Source organism: Hipposideros armiger, unplaced genomic scaffold, assembly GCF_001890085.2.
Source record: "Hipposideros armiger isolate ML-2016 unplaced genomic scaffold, ASM189008v1 scaffold_441, whole genome shotgun sequence".
NCBI classification, from domain to species: Eukaryota; Metazoa; Chordata; class Mammalia; order Chiroptera; family Hipposideridae; genus Hipposideros; species Hipposideros armiger.
Window position 1 is genome coordinate 191,723 of NW_017731791.1, and position 15,981 is coordinate 207,703.

A 15,981-nucleotide genomic window follows, 5' to 3' on the forward strand; every position below is an offset into this window, starting at 1 on the left:
TTACACATGGGGAAATACGGTAACTGTTAAGAATTTTGAACAGAGGAAAAGCAGGATAGGTCTGTGTTAGAGGGAGGTGACAACAGGATGGATGGGCGGGAGAGGTCAAAGGTCACAGGTATGGCGGTCAGTTCTGAAGCTGTAATAGTTCAGAGAACTGTTGAAATAAAATCTTGCATAAAGGAACATATTCCATTTGTCTTGGAATGGCGCTGGTCACGATGACTTTATTATTGTTATCATTTATCAATTAACAGGGGTAAGTTACTTAACCCGAGTGTCCTCATACGTTCTCTACAATGCTGCAAAAAAATTACATCACACGTTTGCTCGAGGCGAGTATAGAAACACCTGTGAAGTCGCCGGTGCGCGGTGATGACTCAGGAAAAGGTACGCGAAAAGTTTCTCCCTTATTCTTTCTAAGTACAACCTGTGGGGCTTGTACCACGGCTATTCTGGGCCTTCGTGGTGCTCTGGAGTAGCTGGTTGCATCTGTCTTCTGCCTGCCTGGACTGTGCGCCTCACGGGGACTGCCGAGGGGTCACGGCCCCGTCCCCGAATTCACCGGCCTCTGGGACGAGCCCTCCAGCCAGTGGGCTCAGCGCAAGTGTCAGCGAGCAAGACCAGCCGGGCGAGGGGCGGGCGCCGCGCTGCTCTCGCTGCAGGTAGCTGCCTGCAGCCGGGCTCCCCGGCGCCGGAGCGCGGCGGGCACCGTCCCGCCCTCTTCAGGGGCAGCAGGGTCCCCCCTGAGGCGAAGGGGTGAGCGACCCACGCCACACTCCCGGCCAACCCAGAACAGAAAGCACCCCCCTTCGGGCCTTCCGAGGCCCGCTCTCGGGAAATCCCAACCCCTTCCCCCGCTTCGGCCCTTCTTCCCGCCCCGTTTGCCAGGAGCCGCCGGGCGGGAGGCGGGCGCCGAGAGGGGCGTGCGCGTGGGTGGAGGACGGGCCGGGGGCGGAGGGAGTCCGGGAACTTCGAGACCCAGCCGCGGGGGCCTGCGGAGACGTTCCTGGCGGCGCCGCCAAGCAGGCCAGCGTCTCGGGCCGGAGCGAGGGAGCGCGGCGGGGAGAAGCCGCGCCAGGCTGCAGGGTCGCCGCGGCGCGCTGCTCGGAGGGACACCCGGGGCTGCGCCGCGCGGCCGCGCGCGAACCGGACGGCGGAATACACGTCGGCCAGCATGGACCGCTTCGCGCTGGAGCCGCTGCTGCTGTCGCTGCGCGGGCTCAGCTTCCCGGGCCTGGCCCTGGCCGGGCTCCTGCTGCTCCTGGTCCTGTGTCTGCGCGCGCGGCGCACCAGGTAAGCGAGCGCCCCGGCGGCCTCCCGGGGCGGCCCCGCGCCCGGGCCACGCGTGCGCCCTGGGCCCCGCGGACCGCGCGCCGCCCAGATGGCCAAGGGAGCCCCCTCCGTGATTTGCAGCGCAGACAGTCAAAACTTTCTGGCGGGTGCCCGCGTTTGGGGGGATCCCGTGTAATGACCAAGGTTGTTTATGCCTCTTTCCCATAGTTACGTTTACATAGTAAAGCGCTGGGGCCAGATTCGATGTGCTGCTCCTGTGTAGGATGTAATGAGCCCTAGGTTTGTGTTCTGTACATTATGCATCACGCGTGGCCTACGAACAGACACACTTTGGTGCCTTGGTACAGCCAGTTGATGATTTTAGGGCCTAAAATTCATAGAGCGTTTCGGGAGGGGGAAGTTTTCTTACATTTCATTCATTAAAACATGAACTGTTTCAGAAAAATGTATGGTATGAACAATAACTCTGGGTGCCTCTCTGTGCCTCAGTTTACCTCACTGTGCCTTATTTGGAAAAATGCAATAATAATACCTCATGGGTTTTTCGTGAGTACTAAATGGGTTTGTAGTGTGGATTTCATGCATTTGCTGTATTATTTTTATTAGAACAAAACAAGACATCAATAACAACAAAACCCAGAAGTGTGTCACTTCTTTATGTGACTTGAAGTGTGGAAGTAGAACAGAAATTCAAAATAATAGCGTTCGCTTTGGAATCACTCTATTTTCCCTGTCTTACTGGGTTAGTTTTTCATATGATCAGGTTCTTCATAGCTTTTGATAAACAAGCAGGTAAATTTCAATGAATAATAATAGCTACTTTGTGATTAAATATCACATACCTCACATTCACAAACATGTGGGTATGTGTAAGTATAAATACAGATTTAAGTATATATATATATGTACAAATATATATGTATATATGTGTGTGTGATATAGGTTACTTCTCGATAGTTTGGGGGAAATGGCACCATTGTACTGCTTTCAAAAACCTGTGGACATTTCTAGAATGCTCATGGATGAATACCCTAGAAGGGAGCCTTTGCTTTTTTCCCACGTGAGTTTTCTGTGATCTTCCTGGAATATGCCAAGCCCTCTCCTAGGCTGTCTTTTCCAATGGCTGTGCTCTTACTTTAGAGTTCAAGATGAGGATTTAGGGACTTTAACTTCAGTGTTTTCTAATTCTAGGTAGATTCCACTTTCTAGTCCTTCTGTAGTGTCCACAAAGCCAGTTCAGATGTACCCAGATCTGACAATTAAGTTTGTGAACTTGTTGCAACAATGTTGCTAACCTTTTTTGATAGCAGAAGGCTTATTCATTATGAATTTGTACCAGCTGGACAGTTACCCAAGTTTACTATTTGGAAGTGCTGAAAAGGCTGCATGAAAAAGTTAAGACGACTTGAACTTTTCGCCAGCAATTCATGACTCTTGCATCACAACAATGCACCAGCTCACACGGCACTGTCTGTGAGGGAGTTTTTAGCTAGTAAACAAATTAACTGTGTTGGAACACCCTCCCTACTCGCCTGATCTGGCCCCCAATGACTTCTTTCTTTACCCGAAGATAAAGGAAATATTGAAAGGAAGACATTTTGATGACATTCAGGACATCAAGGGTAATACGACCACAGCTCTGACAGCCATTCCAGAAAAAGAGTTCCAAAATTGCTCTGAAGGGTGGACTAGGTGCTGGTGTCAGTGCATAGCTTCCCAAGGGGAGTACTTCGAAGGTGACCGTAGTGATATTCAGCAATGAGGCATGTAGGACTTTTTCTAGGATGAGTCCGTGAACTTAATTGTCCAACCCCATATTTCTAGGTATGCCTTTAAAGAGAGCTGGTAGATAAGAAGGTTATCTGTTCTTCCTTGTTCTTCCTTCTTCTGTTCATCTTCCATTCAGGGCAAGAGCAGGCAAGCTGACTAGGGCATTCAGGATCATTGATGGTAATTAAAGGGGAGAATGTAGAACTTGGGGTGCAGTTGGGACGGCAAAACTGTTTTCTCTCCCAGTATCCTGAGGCTAGGCTTATCTTTCTCTGTACCACTAAAAAATGAGCCAAGGGATTCATACCATCAATTACCAGTTCCTTTCAAACAAGACTCTGTAATGCTGCAAACCTAAAGGGTACTGCAAGCTAAAGAAGTTTGATTATACTGTATTTCAGTGTATAAAAGATAACTTTATTTGTTTCAGTACAAAGAAGGTTACTTTCTTTATTGTTACTATTTCTTACTCTAGCACATTTCACTCTAATGCTCTTACAACATGCTCTTTATGACACCACCATTAAGAGAGGAAACTCTAGTTGACTCTCTTATATTTGTACAGACTTTTTTATGCTTACGCTAGTACGTTTGAATGTATGTTAATGAAAATGTAGGAAAATCCATTTTGTGGCAACTTTCTTTTTCTACTTTACATTTTAGATACTTCACTGTATAGTACATTTTAGACACCTTTTTATGTCAGGTTATTGAAATCATTATTTGTGATGACTGTATAGAGATATACCACACACACACACACACACACGCACGCACGCACACACAGATATCTTTGGGCTTTTGTGGAAATATTTATATAGAATCATGGAGTAGTTGTCAAAACGTATGTGTGCTTTACACTTTAATAGATGTTGCCAAAATACTCTAAGTCCCAATGTATGTTACTACTAATGATCCATGTTAGTGCCAATTTCATCATATCCTGTCAATACTGGTATAAATCATTTTAACTTCACCAATCTGATACATAACGAAAATAAAACTTCATTTTTATCCCAATTTTTATTTATTTACTTTTGAGGAACTTTGAGCATCTTTAAAGGAGATAATTGTCTCTTTGTTTGTGGATCATTAATAATAAATGATTGTTAACTACTTACTTTTTGATCATTAATAGCTCTTCTATAATAGGAATTGTCACTCTTTCATACCCACTGCAGTTATTTTTACTATTGTTACTAGTATTTGTTTAAGTTTCTGGATAGACCTTTTGCTTAGAGAGCCCTTCTATTCTCCAACATTATAAAAAATATTCACCATTGTTTTCCATCTAGTTTATTTTCGCAAGATTTTACACATACATGTATTACAGGTTTGTTCTCATTCTGTAACCATCCTTTGAACAATTATGTCTGAAGTTTGTACTATTAGATATTATAGGAATGCCAGCTGGTCCAAAGTACACATTTAAATGTTAGTTACCTACAAAATTGGTAAAATATTTTTAAAATCGGTAGAAACCAGTTCAGAGGCCATTTGTTGCCTTTGGCCACATCCCACCTGATTCTACCTCTTGTGACTACAGCACTTTGATTTCCTTTTGTGCAATTGTGTTTTTCCCTGTTAGACACGATCTGGTGAGACTGTCAACCACAGTCGCCATTGCTGTGCTCCTCAGGAGAGATGACAGTGGCTTGGCCTACAATTGTAACTGTGAAGTTGATGAGAAGTGGTTAGGATTGGGGTATATTTTCGGTGGTAGAGTCAACAGGACCCCCTAATGGGATGAATGTGGTGTGTGAAGGAGAGAAGAGTGAAAAAATGAAAAGCTTAGAAATCATTTGTTTCCTTGTTTTGTGTTTCTTGTCTGATTATCCGGGTGGAGTATGATGTCATTTCTGAGATAGGGAAGGTTTGGGGGATTGAGGACATCAATAATTTTGTTTGGAGACATGTTAGATAAGTAGTGAGATCTGTGTTTCCGGTGCGCAGAGGGGTGGTCCATGCAGGATATATCATTATAAAAGCTACAAATATGAAAATGGCAGGTACAGCCACGGGTGTATATTCGATCACCTGGTGAGAGAGTTTGATGGAGCAGCAGAGGGCCTGGGCCACTCTCTTTACTGAAGAGTCTGGCAGAGAAAGAGGAACCAGCAGAGGAAACTGAGGAGAAGCCAATGATGGGAGAAGAAACCCAAGCGAAATAACAGTGTCCGGGAAACTAGATAGAAACATATTTCAACAACTATGGGGAGTTATCTGTGTCGGATGCTGCTGAGAAGTTTAGTTTGTTGAGGACAAGGAAATGACCATCAGGGTTGAAAAGATACAGAATTGATAAGAGCTATGCAGAGAGGTGATAGGAATGAAAGCCTGTTTGAAGTGGATTGAAATGCTATCCTATAATAACTTCTAAGATTTTATATTCAGACTAGCATATTGTCTTAGGAGTATGTGTCATATCTCTTAAGCCAATAGTTCCAGTGATTTTACTTTAAAAAAATCTCTCCTGGTGAAACAATCATGAAGGTCCTTAGAGATTTAACTACACCTACTCATTGGGGCTGCTTATTACAGTGAAACATTAGAAAAGAACTCGATTTCTAAAAAAATATTGGTTTAGTTAAAGAAATTCTAGCAATCCAAATAATAGAAAATTATGTAGCTATAAAACATATAATGTAGAATATATGAAGACATGGAAAGCAATATTCAAGATATATTAAGTAATAAAAATTACAAAGCAGAATATGTTTATATACATGGTGTAAATAGCCTCCAGCCAAAGACCACTAGAAACATGCCTGCAGTTTACAAGTTGAGTTATTGCTTATTGCAACAAGAAAGAACACACACCATTTATTCTCAGTAAAAGACCATTAGAAAGGACCTATTTACAGGATTTGGGCTTGCCTTACGTGGTTTTGGGGGAGGGTTCGAGGAAGCAAAATTTTACTGTTGGTAAGATACTGTCAGAAAGCAGGGGCTATTCTATGATTGGACATCTTAATAAATCTCATCTATCAATATAAGGCAGGAGGATTGGATTGAAGCTAAATCTGTAATTGGTAAATTAGCAACAGACACTAATATCAGTAAGGTTTGGGGGATGTTTGGTCCTTTTATTGATTTGGAAAGTTCACAATTTTGTTAATGTTTAGACATGGTCTTGTTTTTGGTTTTAATCCATAATGGTCAAGGAGTGGCTTCGTTTCATGTTAATGTTTGCTCAACTGTTCAGTAGAAGAACAAAGTATCCTACCTATGCCCGGCAAGCATCTCAATGTTAGGGACTGCCTTTATCCTTCATAAAAGTATAAGAGGCTCCAAGGATATATACCTCAGACACTTTTGGGCTAAAATTTATCATGAAATGTGCCAATTTTGTGTACAATTCCATTGGTTTACATAAACGTATACACCAATGTAACTGCCCCTCCAGTCAGGATGTGGACTGTTTACATCCACCCAGAAAGTTTTCCCATGCTCCTTTCTAATCAGTCCCCACCCCTGAGCTCTGATTTAGTGTTGCCTGTTCTTGAACTTCATATAAGTGGGATTATGCAGTACCTACTTTTGTGTATAGCTTCTTCACCATCAAGATTTTGAGATTAGCACATCCGTTGTTGCATGTATCAGTAATTCATTCAACTGTTTCATTGCAGAGTAGTTTATATTTTATATATAAATTATGAGATATGTATCAACAGATTTGGCACGTGTGTGTGTGTGTGTGTGTGTGTGTGTGTGTGTACGTACTACAATTTGGTCGTTCTGTTAATAGACAGTTTCCAATTTGGAACTATTATGAATAAAGCCTCTGTAAACATTCTTTTACAAGAGTTATTGTGAACATACGTTTAGTTTTTTTCTTGGATTAAAACCTTAAAACCTAGGAGAAGGTTGATGAGTCCTAGGGTAAAGACTTTTTTACCCACACCACTTTGGAAAGTTATCACTTTTGCAACGTAATTGTACTATTTTCTACACTTCCACCAGTACTGTATGTGAGTTCCAGTTGTTCCACATCCTCACCCGTATATGATGTGGCCAGTCGTTGGGTCGTTGGGTATAAGCACTGTCTTTCTAGATTCTTCATTGTGTTGTCTTCCCCCAAAAAGTGTTGCATTTTGCTTTAGTGTGCAGGTACATTTCTGACTGATTATCTTGAACTTGTGGAAGCTTAGTTTTACCCTTTATAAAAAATGAATCTATGGAAAGCTCACGATCAAGCTTTTCTTCTTTGATAGGATTCCAACCCTAAACTCATTTCTCCACCGGTGGGCAGCAGCTGACATGTCTGCTCAGTTCTTTTTATCTTCCAGCAGCTCATTCCTTTCACAGGACTCTCTGAATCTCTCCTGCAGAGGCACACTTCCCAGGTTGGCCAAGAATTTGAGGGGTGTTTATATGTATACTTTTTTCTAGAATTTTCTCCTTGATTTCCAGCTACTTCAGTAGCCCTGAACTCAGACACCTCAGCCAGTAATATTGTAGGGTTTTGCGTGAGTTCCGCTGTCTCTCACCACACTGTGGACCTAATTTGTTATGGGTCTGTTCTTCAATGGTTGACTCCCCTCCAGTATCTGCCTTCTTTACCTTGTTCTTCAGTGCATTTAAATCATTTTTTTCTTTTCTTTCTTTCTTTTACTTTATGTTTTGTTATCTGTGAAAATATTACGTTAATTCAAGCTAATTCACCATTTCTGGAACCTAAACCCAGACTTCTTACAGTGGCTATATTTAGGTGATATACTTTTGCAAGATGATATTTTTTTATGCTTCTGTATATTTTTTAATTGTTGTCAGTAAATATGTATTTTTATAATACAGATAGAATGATACATTTAAAATAAAACTTTGAGAAATTCTAAAAGCTTGATCTTGAACTTTCCATAGACTCATTTTTATAAAGGGTAAAACTTTATAAAAGTTCAAGATAATCAGCCAGAAATGTATCACTCTTCAGAGGAGTACAACACAATGAAGAATCTAGAAAGACGGTGCTTATACTCAATAGACTGGCCACATCACATTAAAATGTTTTGAATCTTTATTTCCCTTTGGAAGAACCAGCCTTGTGGCTCGGTGAGTGGTAATAGTAGGATTCTAACTTAGAAGATATGATTTGGGTGGTGCTAGGAAACCCAGTTCATTTCCAGCAAGTTATGAATAATATATGCGTGTTTGTCCAGTAATTAGATACATGTTTTTTAATCACTGTTTACTAATAATTGACTTAAATATAGATACCTACTTTCCAAATTATCGTAGAAGACAACATATAAAAAGAGTCTGTATAGCAAGGCAGACTTGAGAACAGATATGTCTCTGTTATTCTTTCCCTATCTCCCCATCCCCTGCAAAACTGACAAAAATGAGCCCTACCAAAATAATATAAAATAAAGTGGGTAAATTCTTCTACATAAGTGAAATAAGAAGTGGAACTAAATATGTTTGTTAAAAGAGACACTTAAAACAGAATGAAAAGGTTTATAATGACGAGGGAGAAAGTGCTTACATAAAATATGATGGGGAGGCAGCAATACACGGATTTTTTAATCTTACAATTCTGGACCCCAAAAGTCTGAAATGGGCCTACCTGCCCTCCATCAGGGTGATGGGGCCTCATTCCTTTTGGTGGATCTAGAGCAGAATCCATTTCCTTCCCTCTTCTAGCTTCTAGAAGCCCCCAGAATTCAAACCTCTTTTTCAAACTCTGACACTCCTGCCTCTTCTTTGTAAGGACCCCATTGAGCCAACCCAAATAATCTAGGATAATCTTCCCATCTCAAGGTCCTTAATTTAGTCACATCTGCAAAATCCCTTTTGCCATGTAAGGTGCCATATTCACAGTTTTGGGGGATTAAGACATAGATATCTTTTGGGGACATTATTCTTCCAACCACAGAACTCCCACTAACCTCCAAAGATTTATGTCTGTTTTATGTGTAAGATATATTCACCCTATCCCAACATCCACAAGAGACTCCACCCATTATAGCATCAAGTCAAAATCCAAAAATCTCATCAGCTCAAAAGTCCCAAATCTCATTGGATAAATCCTCTAAATCAGGTCTGGGAATTGGGATATGATCCATCCTGGGACAAAAATTCCCAGATACCTCCTGGGTTTCCCATGTGGGTCACAGGGATTGACTCCACCAGACAACTGGCTCCTTCACAGGGCATGTTCTCCTATCATACTCCTCATTTCCTGGAGAATCTCATTTATATTCCTGGCTATTTCTGCTATGGCTGAGGAGAAATGTGACTCATGCGCCTAATCTTGTCAATGGCTGACTAGTACATAGGAATGAGTATCTATTAATATGACTGAAGACTCCAACCTTTTGATCCTTTCCTGGCTCTTGCAAAACTTGTCCAGCCACATTTTTGGCCCTCCCTCCAGAGCACTCTTTCCTGACACTGAATATCCAGTTTTAGTGTCTTTTGCGGTCTGGAGAGATTAGATAGGCTCAGAATTCCCCAAGTCATCAATCCCTGGTTCCATTGTACTCAACAGTTCTTCCTTTCATTTATATCTTTCCTCCTTACTATGAGCAGCAAGAAAAATATAGGCTGACCCTTCAACACTTTGCTTAAAAATCTCCTCAGCTATGTATCGAAGTTCATTGTTTGCACATTTTGCTTTCCGCATGACTGCAGGACATAACGCAGCTAAGCTTTTTGCAATGACAGGGATTTTCTTTTTTCCAGTTTCCAATAACGTGTTCCCCATTTCATCTGAGCCCTCACTGGCAGCGCCTCTGAGGTTAGCGTTTCTACTTACAGTCCATTTATGATGATGTAAGTATTCTTTACAATGATAAATATATTCCCTACCATATCCCTTACTTCCGAATCCCCACAAGGGGAGTAGTTAACATCCATATTTCTAGTTACTATCTTCAAGGCAATTTAGGGTTTTTCTGTCATCTTCCTCAAAATTCTCCCAGCTTCTGCCCATTGCCCAGTACCCCAAACAGACACTTCCACATATTTCGGTATTGGGCACTTCCAGGTACCCAAATCTGAATCTGCAAGTTTCCTATTGCTGCTATAGAAAATTACAACCCATTTAGAGGCATAAAACGACACAGACTTACTCACTTATGGTTCTGGAGGTCAGAGTCTCACTGGACTTATATCAAAGTGTCAGCAGGGCTAAGACCCTTCTGGAGGCTACGGCAGAAAAGACTAGATTTTGCGAACACAACTGAACTTGTGCTAGATGAACAAAGTCTTCAACGAGAAAAAGATCTCCAAGACTGAGCCCAGAAGAGGATGCCTCCCCAAATGACATTTTCCAGGCCCCCTCAGAGAGAACCCCTTTCCTCCGCAGGAGATTCAAAGGGTCCACAAACTCTGTGGTGACTGACCAGTCTGACTGACCTAGCTGAGTCATCTCCCTTGACTGGAAAGTGGAAATAACAGCTACCACACAAGGTAACTGTGAGAAGCAAAGTGCATGAGAACTGTGAAAACATTTTGTCAAGTGTGAAAGCACTTGGAAGACAGTTAGTTAGCTTGCCCCGTCACGTTTCCTTGGTACTCCCCAGAGACCCTTCTCACCTACTTGCTGTTTTAGGGGGAAAAAAAGTAGAATGGATTTCCTTTCCTCTTTCATCTCATTTCCCCCAACACACGTATCCCCATACCCCCAAAATGCTATAATTTGTTTTTTAAAAAATAAGATTTAAATGCCGTTTATCAAGTTCAAGTTGAGCCAAAGTAAAAATTCAATGATTTTTTGTGTTGTAAGATGTCAAGGTTATGTAGACATCCAGTTCTTTTGAAATCTTGACATCACTGTATCACATAAGTCAATTATTTCCTCTTTCTAATCACTTAATGACTCCCTGAAAAGACCCCTGGTGTTCTAGGTCCCTCACATTGTTACCACTGCCTAGAAAAAGAACTAGGTTGCCACTATTAGGGGATGTTTTTTTCTTTCCCTTTCCTCATAGCAAAATATAGGAAAAGGGTGTGGGCAGCTGAAAGCCCAGTCATTTTCTTGTCAAGAGCATGCTGAGTATAACAGGTGAATTTTTGTGTTTTTACCTAGGAGGTTATAGGGAGATCTCCAGGCACGTTTGTGGCTCTTAATCAAACAACCAATCAGTTACTTCATAGTGTTGTGCTTTCCCTTTCTAAGCAAAAGAATTTGGATTGGCCTTCTTACCATTTGAGACAGATTCAGGCTTGCTTTGATGTTTTATTTTGTAACTTAAAAAAAAAACACAAAAAAAACAACTTTCTGAAGATCAAGAATATTCCTGTTGTGTAACTCCAGGAACATGTGAGCCGTGAAAAACAAACACTTTGCTGTTTATTTTGTGTGTTATTCAAAGTGACCCTTTGAATGGGTCATGAGAGGTTTAGAACTGCTAATATTGTCAACATTGAGGATTGCTCAATGCTGTAATCACATCTGGCTGATAAAGCCTGGCTACCCCTTTAAATATATCGTCTGTTTGCCTAAGAGAAATCAATTCAGAATTTATGCTGGATCAGCACACATAAATCTCTCACCTCTATCAGAATAAAATCTTGGCGTGCTTACCTCAGTAACACGGGGCGATTTATGTATGCACAGCCATCCGTGGCTCCGTGTTTCCCAACAATAAAACCTTCTCGTAGCAGGCGGTGTGGTGGAAAGCAGCGAGCATGGCGATGAAGAAGCCAGATGGACCTGGATCCAAAATCCAGCTCCCCCTCCTCTACCCCCGAACAGTGTTGACTTTTGAGAGGAAGGTAAGGGAAGGTGGTAATTATAAAAAACAACAACAACAAAAAAAAACGAACAAAAACTTAACTTCTATGACTGAAGTTTTTTTTGTTTTTTAAAAACTGGGGAATTGGGGGAGGGGAACAGTGTTGAGGAATAGGGGTGGGGGACCAGCCAAATTGTTGTTCTTCAGTCTTAGTTGTGGAGAGCACCAGTCACCATCTGGCTGCCTGTCAGCTGCTTGTGGCCTCTAAACTCAAGGTGCCGAGTTCAGTCTTAGTTGTGGGTGGGTGTAGCCACCATCCCATGCGGGAGTCGAACCGGCAGCCTTGCCTTGTTGTTAAGAGTGCGCGCTCTATCCACTGTGCCATCCAGGTGGCAGCTCAGCTCAAGGTGCCGAGTTTAGTCTTAGTTGCAGGCGGACGTAGCCACCATCCCATGCGGAAGTCGAACCAGCAGCCTTGCTGTTAAGAGCACATGCTCTCACCAGCTGAGCCATCCTGCCACCTGTTGGCAGCTCAGCGGCAGCTCAGCTCGGACGCAGCTCACTGGCCCATGTGGGAATCGAACCCGCAGCCCTGTTGCTCAGAGCTCGTGCTCTTAAGCTAACTCTTAACCAATTGAGCCACTCGGCCGGCCCCCTGAAGTTTTTTTAATGAAAGGGTTTATTGGGCCACAAAGGATTAGGTTGACGAGCATGAAGTCTAAAGCACCAGCAGCATGGTTAGGTGGAGAAGGCAACATGTCCGCCATCCTGGAGTTGATGGCGCTCCCTTAAAACATCAACTTTTGGGGAAGAAAGGTAAAAGTTGTTTTGAAAGAGTTTATGTGAGCTACAGATAAGGTGGGCAGGATAAGGTGAAGCAGGGCCCTTCTGGGGTAGGCACAGAGTCCATAAGGAAGAAGTGTCTGCGTCTTTGGATTGGTTGTGGGCCACAGTCCAGAAAGTTCACTTGTGAGCAAGAAATGGAAGCTCCTGGCTTTCCATGGCACCTGGCTATTCTCTTTTAGATAATTGCAGAAATAGCCACCTGGAAATTAATTCAAAGTTCCAATATACAGTGAGTAATGTAAGACCTGTGGTTGTTAACCGATTAGCCCCGTCTTGCCTGTTATTTCCACCCTCTGGCTTGCTGTAATTTAATTTAGGACGTCTCAGAATTTTCTCCTGGTCAAAAGGAATGATGTTGAGGCCCTGCTTTATACCGGGCTCTGTGCTTAGATGTTTTGCATATGTTATCTCATTTAAAGTTCACCGTGGTTTCTTGGGATAACTAGTGTTAAGGTATTTGGCAGAAGAAGAGGCAAACACATTAAGAGCTTACCTAGTTTGCCAAAGGTTGCAGAGCTCTCAGGAGTAGAACTGGGTTTTTGATTCACATCCCTTATAGCTGTGGTGGACAGAAGAAAGCCCCCTTCACTCCAAATTGTTCACACCTTAATGCCCCGAAGCTATGGATGTGTTAGGTTCCTTGGAAAAGGAGGATGAGGTTGCAAGATGGCATGAAGGTTGCTAAATCAGCTAACCTTACAATGAAGGATTATCCTGAACTATTCGGGTGGGCCCAGTGTAGGTTGTAAGTGAAAACTGGAAGAGGCGAGGCAGAGAGGAGGCCAGTCGGCCATTGCAGGCTTTGGACATGGAGTAAGGAGTCCAGAAATCAAAAAATGTGGGCAGCCTCATGAAGCTAAAAAGACAAGAAAATTGGATCCCCTGTAGAGCCTCCAGAAAGGAACCTAGCCCTGTGAACACCTTGATTTTCGCAAAGGAGACCCATTTTGGTCTTCTGGCCTACAGAACCATGGCAATAAATTTATATTAGTTAAGACACAAATTTGCAGTAACTTGTTACAGTGGCCATAGAAAACGAACACAATACCCATCTCTCCCATGCTCTCTGCATTAAACTGTACCACCTCTTGCAAGAAGACTCAAAGGGTGGGAAAGACTGGGACTTGGATGACTTTGCTGGTTGCCCATGAAGACCGGGATAGAGAGTAACCATGCCTGAATCTTCAGTGCCTTCCTCACTATGCTTAATATAATAATTGGAGAATTTTGGACCCTGAACGTCACAAGTTATCATGGGCTATTCATCAGTGTCTCTCTTGCTTACCCATCAATTCACAAGTCAGTTTTCAATGTTTGTGAGGTATCTAGTAACTCCACAAGTCTTCAGAGTCTTTTTGAAAACATGACCTGGGCTGTAGGCATTGAGACCCAGATGTGACTGGGTCAGATTTGTTATTTCCCAGACTTGGTGTACCGTCTCACTGCCGCCCAGAGCCTGGAGGAGAAGGCGAAGGATGACTGAGGATTCGAAGAGATCTAGGGGAATGGGACGCTGTATTTCACTGATTTCCCCCAAAATAGTAGAGCTGAAAGAGCCATCCGCCGCACAGGAAAGATTAACAGCTTCTTGGAAGAGAATATTTTTGGACTTTATCCAAAGTAAAATCCCATTGAAACTAGTTCAGGTTACTATTCTTTGAAAGGCAGAGGACAAAATTATAGGAAGCTACCTTGCTGAATAAGAGAAGGTGACATCTATTATATTATGCATTTTTATAGCAGAAGTGCTCATTTTTATGGCTTTGGCATTTTTTTTTAACAGAAGTATTTGGGATGGGATCATTTTTTTTGTCTCTAGAAAATGGAAAGCATAAATTAAGTCTGTAATTGCTTAATATGGAAATTAATAGAAATTTTATTGGGTTGTTGGAAAAGTCATGACGTATTTTTTTTCTATGTTTTTCATTGCAAAAATGCATCATGACTTTTCCGACAATCCAATAATAAAAGTGCAACCATAACAGATTTAAGTCATTATCCTGTGTCCTCATAACTTTATCCTAAATAGTTGGTAGCAATGAAGAAAAACTTTAGAAGCTTTAGTTTTAGCACCTAGCACAGTATCTGGCACTGAGTAGGTTCTCAGTGAATATTTGTTATAAGAATGAAGGATGAATGAATGAATGAATGAATGAATGAATGAATGAACAGCTTAATGCAGTAATTGTTTGCTATTTCCAATATGAATATTTTACAGTTGTAGATAATGCTATAAAAATATACGAACTGCAAATGAAAATGATAAATCAAATGTCACCCATATCAAGTTTTCTGCTGCTTTAATTAAAAAGTGAAGATTTTATAAACAAGTGATTACCTATCATGAATCTTTATAAATGGAGAACCTATTGGTACCATGATTATGCATTAGTATAAACCTCACTGAAAACATAGTGATTGGAGTGCAGCCAATTCCTGAAATCCCTGACTCTTAAAATTTAGAGTTTAAAAATATGTATTGTTGACTTTTGGGTCTAGGTACTGGATTTGTACACATGTGCTACGAACCCCCTCCCTGGCATAGGTGGGCATTGTGTTTTATTTAATGGGTCAGAACTCCTTTGTGAAAGGGCTGAGCCTGGTTTTGGTTAACCACATAGAATTGCATACATTTTGGTCCTTCTATACTTAAAACAAACAATGGTAGATGATTACTCATAAATATCAAAGATACTAGGTTTTCTGTTTGAAAATCAAAGTTGCCCTTGTGAAAGCGTTGCTTTGTATTAGAACTGTGAACACAAAAACCACTGTATCCCAAGAAGACAAGTGGCTTATTGTTCAGTAATACCCAGGGAGAATTTAGCGTGATAATATCATATTTCAGTGGCGCTGTCCTTTTGAGGGCAGAATGTAAAAGGATTAACATCGTTGGAAAATTGACAGTTACCGTTTTAGATTTAGGTACCACAACATTGTTGACTTTTTCAATTTTTTGTGTATTGAGTATATAGTGTTACAGAATTGTTTTTGACTTATAATAATGAGAGCCAACACTTTTGAGCCCTTCCTATGCGCTTACTAGACATAAAGGCAAGTACTTTACATTCATTATTATATGGAATTTATTGAATCCTCCCTCACAACAACTTCCTCACTTTATAGCGGTAAAAAGTAAGTCTTATTTAAATAATGTTCTCGGGCCGGCCGAGTGGCATATTTGTTAAGAGCTGGCTTGGGATGCCAGAGGGCCCTGGTTCGGATCCCACATATGAGGGCCAGTGACACTGCCCTCCACAGCTAAGATGCTGAACCACAGCTCACCCTGGAGCTGGGCTGCCGTGAGTCGCCAGCAATGGCATAGGCTGCAGCCCCTGCTGCAGTGGGTTGCCATGGGCTACCATGTGTAGCCAGCAGCCAGCGTGAG

The 15,981-nt window shown here is 41.9% G+C and overlaps 1 protein-coding gene across 2 annotated transcripts in view; it reads left to right on the forward strand.

Annotated features, from left to right (window-relative positions):
- Positions 1-965: 965 nt before the first annotated feature.
- CYP7B1 (cytochrome P450 family 7 subfamily B member 1) overlaps positions 966-15,981 on the forward strand; it is a 226,974-nt gene continuing 211,958 nt past the window's right edge. Inside the window, exon 1 of one of the 2 annotated variants that reach the window (XM_019665379.1) lies at positions 966-1,296. In XM_019665379.1, the coding sequence (XP_019520924.1) occupies positions 1,178-1,296 (119 nt within the window). In that variant the 5' untranslated portion in view covers positions 966-1,177. The remainder of the gene's footprint in view (positions 1,297-15,981) is intronic. The other variant, XM_019665377.1, reaches the window with a different exon arrangement.